General features: G+C 42.7%; 1 protein-coding gene across 1 annotated transcript in view; it reads right to left on the bottom strand.

The window, feature by feature from the left end:
• The window catches only part of LOC146812973 (early activation antigen CD69-like), a 476,482-nt gene that overhangs the window by 77,115 nt on the left and 385,808 nt on the right, over positions 1–13,559 (bottom strand). The window contains exon 4 of the mRNA XM_085614656.1: positions 5,334–5,437. Coding sequence (XP_085470782.1) covers positions 5,334–5,437 — 104 coding nt within the window. The remainder of the gene's footprint in view (positions 1–5,333; positions 5,438–13,559) is intronic.

Below are 13,559 nucleotides of genomic sequence, written 5' to 3'. Positions count from 1 at the left end.
CACTACACATGCAGTCCACTAACCACCTACACACTTGTCTTTCACACCTTTAATTACCCAGGCAGTACCTATACACTCCAGCAAACACCCTGTCACTCCCCATGCACTCCTCCTGTCAGCCATTCAGCACCATGAACTAATCCAAACACTGCGCCAAAACCCAAACACTTATATATTCCCCCAGGCACTCTCCTTGCAGTACTCTAATCATTCAGTCATTACCCAAGTACTCATGCAGTGACCCACTTGCTCCTTTCTACTCTTCTCCTGCCTCTTTCTGCACCCTTGTTGCTTCATTCTGCTCTGTCCATGCTTCATTCTGCACCTCTCTTGCTTCTTTCTGCACCCCGTTGTCTCTTTATGTACCTCTTATGCCTCATTCTGCACTTTTCTTGCCTTTTTCTGCACCTCTCTTCCCTCTTTCTGCATGTCTGTTGCCTCTTTCGGCACCGCATTTGCTTCTTTGTGCACCGCTGTTGTCTTTTTCAGCACTCGTCTTTCCTCTTTTTGTACCTTTCATGCCTGTTTTTGCATCTCACTTGCCTCTTTCTGCACTTTTTTTGCTTCTTTCTACACCTCTGTTGCTTCTTTCAGCGATTCTCTTGCCTCCTTCTGCACCTCTTAATTAGAGGTAGTTTTAATCCCCTTGCCCTATTATGTACTAGGGCCATACAGGGGCGGTCATGCCAATCACAGGGGAACCCCAACTCATAGTGTACCCTCGTGTATGTAGGTGTTTTCACTGTATTCTAAGTGTCTTTCAGCATAGCACTGGTTCCAGACCTGGTTAGTCAGAGTCAGTTATCGCCAGTACCCTTCAGCAAAATGCTGGGGGTACAGGATGACTTTGCAACAAAGCCTCTTTTTGCTCCTCTGTTGGTTCTTTGTGCACATCTCTTGCTTCTTTCTGCGCATTTCTTCCCCTTTCTGCACATGTCCTACCTTTGTAGACATAGTTTGAAATTAGAATTTAAAAAACCTTTGAAATTCACTGAAAACAACACAGGTTTCAGGGATGTTATAGTTACTTGGACATTTTACTCGCACAAAACCAGAGACATTCGGCTGTTATAGTTAGTTCAGCTAACTAGAACTCGTGCACCCTTAATGCACTGCTGATGACGTCACATATTACATCATTCATAACATGGTCAGTGAAATCACTGAAGACATCACTGATGACATCTCAAATGACATCACTGATGACATCACTAATGACATCATCCATGTGACAATCTGATGCACCTCCTCATACCCAAATATAAACTTTGATACACCCACTCTAAATACAGACTACCATTTTCGAAACAGTAGACACACCAATACCAGTTAGTGCATACTCTCTCAATAATTCCAAGATCTACACACGCATCCACTCATTTACCCATACAGTCACTCATACATGCAGTCATCCATCAATACAGCACTATTATATGCACTCACATATCTATACAGACAGTCACACACTGCCATCATCCATAGAGTTACTCACACACCTAGTCAGTCATGCAAAGAATCAATCATACTCCCATTTACTCACCTATGCAGTTATACACACACCACCTCACTTATTCAAACATATACTAACACATACTTACACTCTTATACAATAACTAATACAAGCACACACTCATCCATAGAGCCACTCTCACAATCACTCACTCTCACATATAGTCATTTATATACTCCAACAGCCACATATACTGCCTTCACATATGCAGTTACTCACACATGTACCACGGAGGCATCGATTCACTTGCTAACACACCCATACACACACTCACCCACCCATACGGCCCTTCACAGATGCACTTTTAAACCCATATACCCAGTGAATCACCCACTCACAGATCTATGCACGGAGTCACACCTCCCACCCACCCACACAGACACTCAGGCACCCATACAGTTACTCAGACAACCAATCAATAACCCATAAAGACCCTCATTTAGCTACTCATCAACCCATGCAACCGCTTACACACCAACTGACCAACTAAACTGTGTGAATGTCTGTATCAGTCACTAACCCATGCATTCAGTAAGACACATTTAATAACTCACTTATACAGTCAGTCACCCACCTACTAAATCATCCATTCAGACACTTATACACCCACTCATTCTTCAATACACATAAATATATATATAAATAAAACATATTTAAACTTTATAGAAACACATATTTCCTGTAAGATGTCAGCAGTGATGTCATCAGTGATGTCATTTGAGATGTCATCAGTGATGTCATCAGTGATGTCACTGACCATGTCATGAATGATGTAATATGTGATATCATCAGCAGTGCATTGCGGGGGCGCGAGTTATAGTTAGCTGAACTAACTATAACGGACACATTTCTCTGGTTTTGTATGAGTAAAATGTCCAACTAACTATAGCATCCCTGAAACCTGTGGTTTTATCAGTGAATTTATATTTATGCATACACACACACATACACATCCTGCATCCTGCAATCAAGGAGAAATGAGCTGTCTAGGTCATACCACTCTGTGGATTTCATATGGGAGCCCCCTTCCCCCATCAAGGGTGTATGCAAAATGCAAGTCATATACCTGAAATGCTGATATCAAGGGCACACTAGGACAAAGATACAGCACTCGCACCCAGGACTCCTGACCTCCATCAAGACATCGAACTCTGATCTTTTAGATAGACAGCCAGCCACTAGACCAAATTTCCTCCTTTGATAATGGAGGCAATAAAGAAAGTGATGCCATTGCCGTCAAAGTTGAAACTAAGGGGCTCATTACAATGGCGGGCAGACACCGCCGTGATGTTAAAAATGGCATGTTGTCCATTTCACTGTACTACGTGGCAGGCACGACACTGTGCCTGCCACTTGGTGCAGTGAAATGTGGAGGGTACCATGCGTAAACTTCAGTGCACCCACTCTTCCCCCAACACAAGGGGGGCCCGCAACAGACCCCTGAAGACATTCTCCACCAGCCTTTCAATGGCGGTTCAACCACCACGGAAAGGCTGGCTTCCGCCGGCATCATAATTGTGCCGGCGGAGCCTGCTAGGCTCCACCGCCATTGTGAACATGCTGACCGCTCTGCCAGGCAATCGTGACAATTGTTACCAGCGGAAAAGTGGCTTACGGACTTTCGGTCTGCCGCAATACCCACCGCCATCATCATCAATCTCATGACGATGGCTGGCCCGGCGGTGGTTATTTTTCCACCATCGTATTGAGCCCCTATGTTCATGATATGTGAATGAAAGGTGCACTCCGGTTAGAATATGGACTTTTGACAGGTCTATCAATATAGTGGATCAGGGGTTGCAGCATACTTTGTTTCAACTATTTGGCCATGCAGTCAATTTGGCATCCATGGAAATGGCCAGAGGTTGGAATGAGTGGTAGTGGCTTCAGCACTACTAGTGAAATAACATGCATACGACTTGCCTTGGCCTTGCCTAAGTGAGTAGGTCAGTTGGATGGGTGCTTTCCTGCATAAGGTGTAGTGTAGTTCCTAAGTCCCTGATAGGCTCTGCGCATTGGAATAACATACACTATAGTTTTGACATAGGACTAAGGTCAGTATGTCTCTATTGAGTGTATTAAACTTAATTACTTGTGTGTGCCAGCTAACACAGAGGTCACTAGAAACTTTTCGAATATACAAGAAGGGATTAGTCTCTGACAACCGCATTAACATGACAACTTTGTTTCCCTTTAGAATCGGAACAGTCTCAGAATCGTGGAATCAATAGATAACAGTTTCACTCAGTCAATCATACATGCTTTGTTTCTACAGAGTTGCACAGAAATAGAGAGACGGGCGTTTCATTAAAAGGGTTTATTGAACAGTCTTATTTCTCATGCAAGAGATATGAATTGCTACAATCGTAAGACAGACTGCGAAGTACAGTATGTACGAGCTTAGCAGTAAGATAAAATAATACTGCAATAGCATGGTTTGCAGCTATGACATATATTAATCAAAATACATACATAAATAACACAAGCGAAAATGTGATACTCATCTGATGCTTCTAAATTGTTCTACACCAGTGTACCTAACCTAAGTGTAGTACGAGGTTTGAAGTAGGTGCTGTTTCTAAAGTATAGCTAGCTATATTTTAGTTTAGCCAAGAGTTGCCAAAGGTTTCTCTAAGTTCTAATCAGCTCCATACCTTACAATGAGAGAGGTTGGAATCTCTTTTCTGGACTCGATAGTCTAACCCCCCACAAGGGAAGTCAGAGTTCACTGGAGCTGGATTCTCTGCGAGGAGGATGGCAGCGTCAGTGCATCAGGCTGGAACTCGATCTCCTTCCGAACTTGCCGTGGCGAACCGCGTAGTCTGGGTCGGATCGAATCCTCCGGGAACCGCAATTTGCCAGGGCAATTGCAGGTATATTTATACCTTGAAGGTGTTTAGGAATGCCAGCATTGACGTAAAAGTCGGGCAGAGGAATGTTATGAATGAACCCCTAAGGAATAGATGTTCATGCATACTTAATGAGTTCTTGGAGAAATCAATATTCAAGCTGAGGGAAATTCCTGAAGGCTTAAGGGTTTGGTTTTCCAAGAATTCGTTGTGACGTGGATGGACGGATGTAGGTGGCCATGCCTGTATTTGGTTTGTACGGACAATGTCTAAATAAGGGCCGGATTTCTATGTCCAAATAAGGGCAATGGGAATTGTACCTATATAAGGGCATAAATCGGGAAACCTATATACGGAATCTAAATCTTCACACAACAAAGGGACGCCGGTGGCTTCTCATTTTGCATTGGTGCATAACAAATACATTTTGAAAAAATACAGCACACTTTAATCCACAATCATTGCTGCTATACCTTTAGAAGACAATTAAGAGTAATGCAGGGTGGACAATTACGAAATGTGTGTGCACTTGTACATGGTAACTCTGCTTGCGTTTCCACGCACAATTTCATCTTTCTGAAATCAGGTAGAATTTGTATGCTGAAGAAGACCTGGATTGGGAAAATCATGTTCTGGAAAAGTTTTGGGACATCTTGGATGTGCATGTTATTCTCTATTCCTGCCCCAAACTACAGGTGCACAGATGAGAATATTGTCCAAACACATTAATTTTGGACTCAATATTCCCACTGCCCTGTACTGTGCAAATCATGACAGGATCTTACGTGTCTCATGTTGGTTATTCACCCCAAACTGTGGCTAATCTAATGTAGGAAAGCCATTGTCAGTCTCTTCATAACCCTACGAGGGAACGGTTTCTTTAACAGTTTGGGTTGGGATTAGATTCTCAAGATGTTATTTGCGTAGGGCATTTAAAATGTTGGGGTAGGCAAAGCAAAACAGTGTGGACTTGCCAGTTATTGAAGCCAGTGCCATTAATCCATTTCCATTGTTTATCAGGTTCCCTCAAGAGGCCAATCCAGTGATCGTGATCCCCGCTGCAGCGCAGCATGAATTCCTGAAAACAAGAAATAAAAGACAGAGAAAGAGCAGAGTACAGCGGTTAAGTGATATTACAGAGAGACAAAGTCAATCCCCACATTAATTACAAATACAAATAATAACAACAGAGTAATGCAGTGAAAGGATTCTTGTTAGCAAATATTGAGACTCGGGCTGCTGCACTCTACCAGAAATGCTTCATTTTGATTGGATCCTTGCCAGACAATATCTACCCATGATATTCATAGCTAGTACCTGAGGAAACCTCATTACAATGTGAATCCACAAAATGCCTATATCCTCATAACAGCAGTCTATGAAGCTCAAAGAGTTATAATAAAGAACTAGAATGTTTACCTTGCTCACAGAATGTGCCTGCACTGGGGGACATGCTACAGAAGACAGCTTTAGAACATTCACCTTCCTGTTTAGAAAGCTGAAAATGTACAAGGAAATGCATCTTATGTATGCAGAGCAGTATCATCTTAAGGATTTTAGGGCCCCAGGCAAAACACATTGTGGAAACCCCTGTTGGGAAATTTTTTACATTTTATTACATATTTTCTGCTAATTCAAGCCAGCATGATGCCAAACAATGATAACTTATGTTAACCTTTAACAGGGTTATATCTTGCCTGGGGCCCCAAAAATCTTTAAAATGTCAGCATAGATAGACAAGGCCAGAGATAGACGTAGTCTGAGAGGGAAAGAGGATAAGATTGAAAATAGAATAGGCAGAGGTCAAAAAGAAAGAAGATTCTTTTTCCCAGGGGGGCACCTTGGAAGGAGCCCACTTTCTCCATGCCTTAAACGTCTGATGCTGAGACAAGTAGCTCAAATAAAAGGCCCTCAAAAACATTCCTATCCAGTAGATTTCAGTATATAATTTTTTATCAGATTCAGAAAACGGTGTAGTCTATCACAGTTTTTACTGTGTTTTAAAATAATAGCCTCATAGTTCTGTCTGATTTATAATGTTACTTGTTTAAAAATATATTTTAATTAACTCTAAAAGCAGTCCCTTATGTGTTATCAAGATTAATATTTTATAGACAGTAAATATATATTTTGATAATTTCTTTATATTGAACTTGGAATGAAAATTAATTTGAACCCAGAGCAAAGTCATGCAATCAGATGCAACTACTAACATGGGGAAGTGGGAAAAAGTATAAAAAAAAACATGCCCAACCAGCAACTCCATTAAATGGCATCACTAATCATTAAAACACAGTTGTATTAATTTTAAAAATGAAATCTGTTTGTAAATAGTTCCCCACACCTCTAATAAGAATCTACTCAGACATTTAAATAGAAGATTTAAAAAAAAAAAAGATTGATGTCTGCCAAAATAATACTATTTTAAAAATAGGGAGGTTTTAAAACAATAGAACAGAGAAGATGAGTATCCTATGTAGGCGGTTAAGAAAAGGAGATGCCGGGCATAGGTAGGGATCTTTCTCTTTATCTATTTTTGTTCCTTTAAGTATGTATTTTGCCTCGCCTTACTAGAAACCCATAACCCTCTCACATTTCTTTATCAACTGGCTTAATCCCTTCATTAACACATTAATGCTCGGCCTGCTCCAGAAGAAAGGCTTCACACTGAACAGCTCCCATCCAACAAAATGTTTTTCAGTCGTGCCTCTCTACTGTCTTGAATTCAGAATGGCAGCACTTTAATCACTCTACAGAACTCTGGGGTGAAGTTGCAGTTGATCAATAGGGAGTTATCTGAGGCTGGTGGGGTTGGAAGTACATATTTCTCTCTGTGTGTCAGAATGCCTAATTGACATGGGTGACGACGATATAATTTGAGGAGAGCGCATATAAAATGAATCCAGAGCTAAGTTTCATAAAGCAAAATTAACACCTAATGTTGTTCACTTTTAGTAGTGTCCTCAGTAGGAGATGCTTTCAGTTCTGCAGCTGATTCCAACAATGTGGCATTCAGGTGTGCTCATATTATCACGAATGGAGAACTTATCATAGTAGTTGTTCGTGAAAGTGAACGATTTAAAATAAAGACTTTGTTCTAAAGGTTTTTCGTGATAAAACCTTCATTCAAAAAGGACTTTTCCCCCTCAGGGCAGCCACAAACTCGTGCTGCCCTGGGGGCAGCACCTTAAAATGAAATATGGAGTGGCTGCTTCAAAGCTACTCAGTACCCGCTGCACTTTACAGCGCGGAGAGAGATCCCGTTACAGGCAAGTTCAGTGAGCGACTGCAGCTGCATGTACGGGGATGTTTGAGGGGTCGGTAGGACCTCCATGACTCCCTCCAGAGGGCTGCCATCAGGGGGTGCACTGACAGTTAACTACCTACTTATGGAGCACAGTTAGTACATCTTTATCTCTGTGTCAGCATCCATAATACAGTGTGGGTGCAGAGGTAAAAGGATTTCCTCATTTGCATTGAACCACACCCCCACTCAAATGAGGGACTACCCTCCTGAAATAGAGCTGGCATAACATGCGCCAGCGCTATCTGTATTATAGAAAGGAACACACAAGCATCTGCAACCTCTTATGTAATATGACAGTACCCTGGTGGAGCACAAAGCCATCGCAGACACCTGTTGCGCCCCAGGGGCACTTCTGTAATAAGGAATATGAAGAGCATACTTGAAGGCACTCTGTCCGCAAAGGATGAGGTTATTTTGGTATGTAAATCCTGCTATGGCATCAAGCACCTAATGCGCTGGATTTTATCTGGATTCCCATCCAATGTTGGAAAACCTTAGTTCAGGCACTCATTACTAGTTGACTGGCTTAAGGAAATGCTGTGTACATAGGTATGGAAGACTATCCTCGAGCGCTATCTGTTGTTGACTAGCAGCCTTTGCAGAATAAAGTTACTTTCTATGATCCTGTCAGGACCCTATGCTCAGCTGAGCAGGCTGCCATCACTACAAGGCGTATTTGCAGGTTAAGAATAGGTAATCGCTCCTTTGCACATCTTGCTGCAGTCTATTGGAATGCTCTTCCATTGAATTTGTGACTCATGTCAGACTATAACCTGTTCAATAAACTCTTTAAAATCTTGCCTCTTTCGATCCTAAGTGTCTCCGTATCTTTATATGTTTCTCTATGGCCTCAGTGCTGGGATAGTCCTTCGGGGGTGAGAGTGCACTTTATTTTTTTATCATAACATAGTGACTCACTAAGTGAAATGAAGCTTAGAACCTGAATTGCATATTTAGTTGTTTTAGATGCACATTTGGCTAAATAGATTCACAGGATAATATATTAGCTTACTGTAGGAAGCACTGGAAATGCCAACAGGTCTGGCTATGTTAAAAGGGAAAGTAATTATTTATTGACTGTTGAGATTGTGTGTGGTTGCATAGATGGGTGAGTGGGTAAAGGTGATGAGTCAAGGGGTAGATACATGCATAGATAGATGAATGAGTGTTATTGAGAGCACCTTCAACTATATTGTGAGTTCATAGATGATCAATGGTTGAATGAGTAAGTTGAGTTATGGATGGGTTGACACATTTGTAAGTGTTTGAATGGATTAACAAGTAGGAGCAGGAATACATTTTACACAAAAGTAACCTTACAGGCAAAAATAACCATTATGGTAGTAGAATCATAACATCAGGGCTGGGCATGGCTGTGTCAATATATCACTATATCTTTATCACTATGTATTTTTTGCGGTGGCAATAAAGATTTTGACCCTTGCACTGTAAAAATAAATGTGTTTATTAGTGCAGATGCTCTAATTATTGTGATGCAGCCCCTTTATTTATCAGAAAACGAAGAGAAATAAAGTGAGAAAATTCAGTTTACGTACTGCAGGTGTATAAAACAAGTGCAGCTCAGCTTTCACCAGCAAAGCCTATTATGACATGATCTCTTACCCATTAATACCGATGTTATCACACACTAGAGTGTGTTTCTTTAGTCGGTTCTCACTCTAGCATTATCTTCATACTCTCTGGGAAAGAAAGTTTACCAGAGCCAAGTCCTTTGCTGGTACAAACACAAGTAATACAATAACTTGCTTTGGTAGAGGCCGTGGCAACTAAACACTTGGGCTCGACTTAACAGAGAAAAGATGCAGTGGTTTGCATCCTGCTTGGCCTGGAAGTGTATCTTTTCTTAGCTGTGAGAAAGTGGATTATTAGTTGAGGTGGATGGCAGTACACCACAAGTAATATTGGTGCTATTTTTTTTGGGTCCAGGAAAGGTTTCTGTTAGAAATTGAGTTTTTGGTTGGCTAGGGTATGCACCTAAGCCAGGCAGAACCCACCACTCTAGTCAGGGCAAGTAAGTTACACACCAAATATAACCTGTGCTCACCCCCTTGGTAGCTTGGTGCAGAGCAGTCAGGCTTATCATCAAAGGCAATGTGTAAAGTGTTTGCATATCGCACATGCACAGAAACACAATGAATACACCACAAAAGAGACTCCACGCAGGATTATAAAAAATCTATATTATATTATATTATATATAACATAGACCAAAACTACATGAATCATAAATGCTGTGCATACTATGCCAATACTGAAAGAGTACTCGTTATCCTGACAATGCAAGAATCAAAATGACATACATTAGAAAACATCAGTGCATGACATTATTGCAAGTACTGTAACCTGGTCTGGAGACCAAACACATGAAACCTCATAGGCCACAATAAATACATGGATCACATAATATTCCCATAAGAACAAAGGGTGCAGCGCACCTGCCCTCCTATTATGTATTATATGGTAATTAGGGATCCCATGTAGAGCACAGGGGCACCTGCGCGCTTTCAAGATGGTGTACTGTAACTTGGCAAGTTCCCAACAAAACAACAACTCAGTAGGGATTGGGGTCTCCTTCAAGGATCTGTACCCCCCAGGTACGTCCCAATGTGACCGGGAAGGGAGGCGCACACACTGTAGAATCAGCGCTTGAGACCTCACTGAGTTCACGGTGAAGTTGCAGAGCCAAGTGCATCCTTTCTCGTAGAAATGAGCTAAGCCTCCTGCAAAGGAAGCATGTGATGGCTGTCCCTGTTCCCCTGAGCCCCCACTCACCAACTGCCTACTCCGTGGGGACTCCACAGGCCAAGGGTACTCATTGGGGCAGTTTTAGGTGATTGCAGAAGGATTGGTGGGTCTCGAGTGTGTGGCCCCAGTCAACGAATGGCAGGATTCCCTTCGTTGGAAGGATTACAGTGCCGCTCTGGGGGCGGGGCAGGCAAGTGATCTGTGGAAAACTGTCCTGCCCCGTAGCAAAGACAACACACCTACATTCAGGGAGTCTCAGGAGGGAGTGCAAGGAATGCACAGCAGTCCTGCACTTCAGGAAGGATGCAGGGGTTGCTTCCCACCGCAGCAGGCAGCCAGCCAGGATCTTGCCTTGTCGGCGTTGCAATCCAGGGTCACGTGACAGCGGTTCACTTTACGATCAGCGTGGAAGGCCAACACGCCCTCCACACTCTGCAGCCTTTGATGCGCTGAACATGCGTTGCTCTCCCTTGGGAAGAGAAAGATGGCTGGACTCAGAGTCCCAAGGCCAGTTCTAGGCTTGGTGAGGGAATCCCTGCAGTCCCAAAAGGACAGGGGAGCCACAAAAGGACAACCCAAAATCCCCTGGAGAGCACTGGGGCACAAAGCAAGGTAGACAGCCAGGCAGGCCAGCACAATCAGGCCAGATGCAAAATGGCAGTCCCTCCTGTAGCCTACTAGGCAGCAGGGCAGTCACAACAAAGTAAGTAGTCCCAATGACAGTTCCTTCTAGCAGCACAGCAGTCCTCTGGCAATGTGCAGCATGTAGACCCAGTAGCATCTGGTTGCAAATCCACACAGTGTCTAAAATCATGGTGACAGAGCCCTTGTTCTTATAGTCATAAATGTATTTGATGTAGGGGGTGATTTCACAAAAAATCTTAGAAGTGCACAACAGTCCCTTTCAACCCATCCCTGGTGCCAGTCATCAGTAGGGGGTACATCAGCCCTTTGTGTTAGGGCAGGACATAACCTACATAAATTTAAAGTGTGAACGCCTCTCCCTCTCCTAGCCCAGGGAGACCATCAGTATGCGGATGAATGCAGATGTAACCCTTGTCACATCCAGCCCTTCCTGTGTTGTGGCTGTCTGGGAAGTATTCACTAAGTGTAGCAGTCACCCAGCCCTAGACCTGTGTTAGGCTGCAGAGTCATAAGCACAGAGAAATACCCACTTTCACAAAGTAGCATTTCTAAAATTGTAATGTCAAATCCAACTACAGCAGTAAGCACGATTTATCACCACTATTCTAAACATACCAAACATGGCCATGCCACTCCTTTCAGATCAGGAATTACCCCTTAAAAGTATCGAAGGGAATACCCAATGCTAGCCTACATGAGGAGTAGACCTCACCAGAGTGAAAAACAAAATAGACAGCTTGTCACTACCCGGACATGCCACACATAAAGGCGCAAGTCCTACCTTTTACTTACAGAATACCCTGCACATAGAGCTACCTAGGGCCTACCTCAGGGGGGACCTATGTATAATAAAAAGGGAGTTTAAGGCTTGACAAGTATTCTAAATGCCAAGTCAACGTGGCATCCAACTGCGCACACAGGCCATGCAGTGGCAGGCCTGAGATAGGTTTATAAGGCTATATCTGTGGGTGGGACAAGCAGTGCTGCCGGCACACTAGTAGCATTTATTTTACAGGCCCTGGGTACATTGGATACCACTTTACAAAGGACTTAGAAGTAAATCAGGTATGCCAGAGGTGTAAACCAATCTTACCATGTTTGAAGAAGAGAGCATATGCACTTTAGCACTGAGTAGCAGTGGGAAAACTTAACCCCTTCCATGCTGCGCAAATTCCGCCGCTGTGCTGACGGAATCTTGCGCGGGCGTGGTCATGACGGAACGGTTCCGTCATGAGCACAGCTCAACCGTGGCTCATGACGGAACCGTTCCGTCATGAGCACCGAAGGGGTTAAACCTAATCCCAATCTGGTAGCAACAGCACAGAGCACACAGGCTTAATTTAAGAAAATGTGTACAGCATTTTGACTTAGGAAAACAGTTAAAACTTCAAAAACACAACAAATATCCCACTCCAATTTATAAATATAGATAATATCTTAATTAACAAATCAACAAAATTCCAATTTGGGGATCCAGAGATGTGGATTTAATTTAAAAAATAAATAAAAGTATGGCTAAAAAGTACAAAGCGGCACCCTTGGGCAACTGGTCGCGCTAAACTGGGACAATGGTAAGTTTAATGGCTGATCATGATGGAGCACAGGTTGGCTACATGGGTTGGGTGTTTGCTCTGATCAAAGAGTTAATTTCTCCCTTATAAAATTTTCAATGCAATTGTCAGGATGCGCTCCTCCACCGTGGTCTGTACACCACATTCCTACAATGACCCTACCACTATGGATGGTACTTACCTCCACTAATAACTACAACTATGTTTAATGGTTCTGTACAAGTTCATGTGTTGGATTATCCCCTCAACGTGTGCCTAGTGCTTTCCTATGGAACAGCCAGTCTAGACACAGTGAATAACAACTTTGGAGGCTTTTAACTGCCAGAGCATGTACAACATTAAATAAAAATACTCTACTTTTTAAACGCCATGCACCGGTCCTATGGGCATTTAAGGCCTACCTTAGGGATGACTTATAGGTATTAAAACTGAAGGTTTTAGGCCTGTCAAAAGAGTTGTTTGACAATGGCAATCCTGGGGTTATGTTTACCTTGTCACTTTTAACGGTGGCACAAAATATGCTGTCATTTACTAGTGATTTTTACCTTACATGCCCCAGCTACATGGGGTACCATGTACTAGGGACTTGTAGGTCACTTAAATGTTGACAATATGGATTTTACCAACTTAACATGTTTTTAAGGTCAGAGCACCTGCACTGGGACCCTAGTTCACAGGGTCCCAATACGTCAACTTGAAAAAACAGCAGAATTGATTTGGCGTGATCATGCAAAAGAGTCATTGAAAATAGCCATATAGCTGTTTCTGGCTGGATGTCAGGGCCTGGATTAAACACTCATCACAAACATTCTTTGGCTACTAATAGCTCATAGTTGCATGTCACACCATCTGGTTCCATTGCTTTCTCCAAAGTCACCAGTTAATAGACAATTTAGAGTTGCTAAATATCC

The sequence above is a fragment of the Triturus cristatus genome, chromosome 7, assembly GCF_964204655.1.
Source record: "Triturus cristatus chromosome 7, aTriCri1.1, whole genome shotgun sequence".
NCBI lineage: Eukaryota > Metazoa > Chordata > Amphibia > Caudata > Salamandridae > Triturus > Triturus cristatus.
This window is presented reverse-complemented; position numbering and strand designations above follow the sequence as displayed.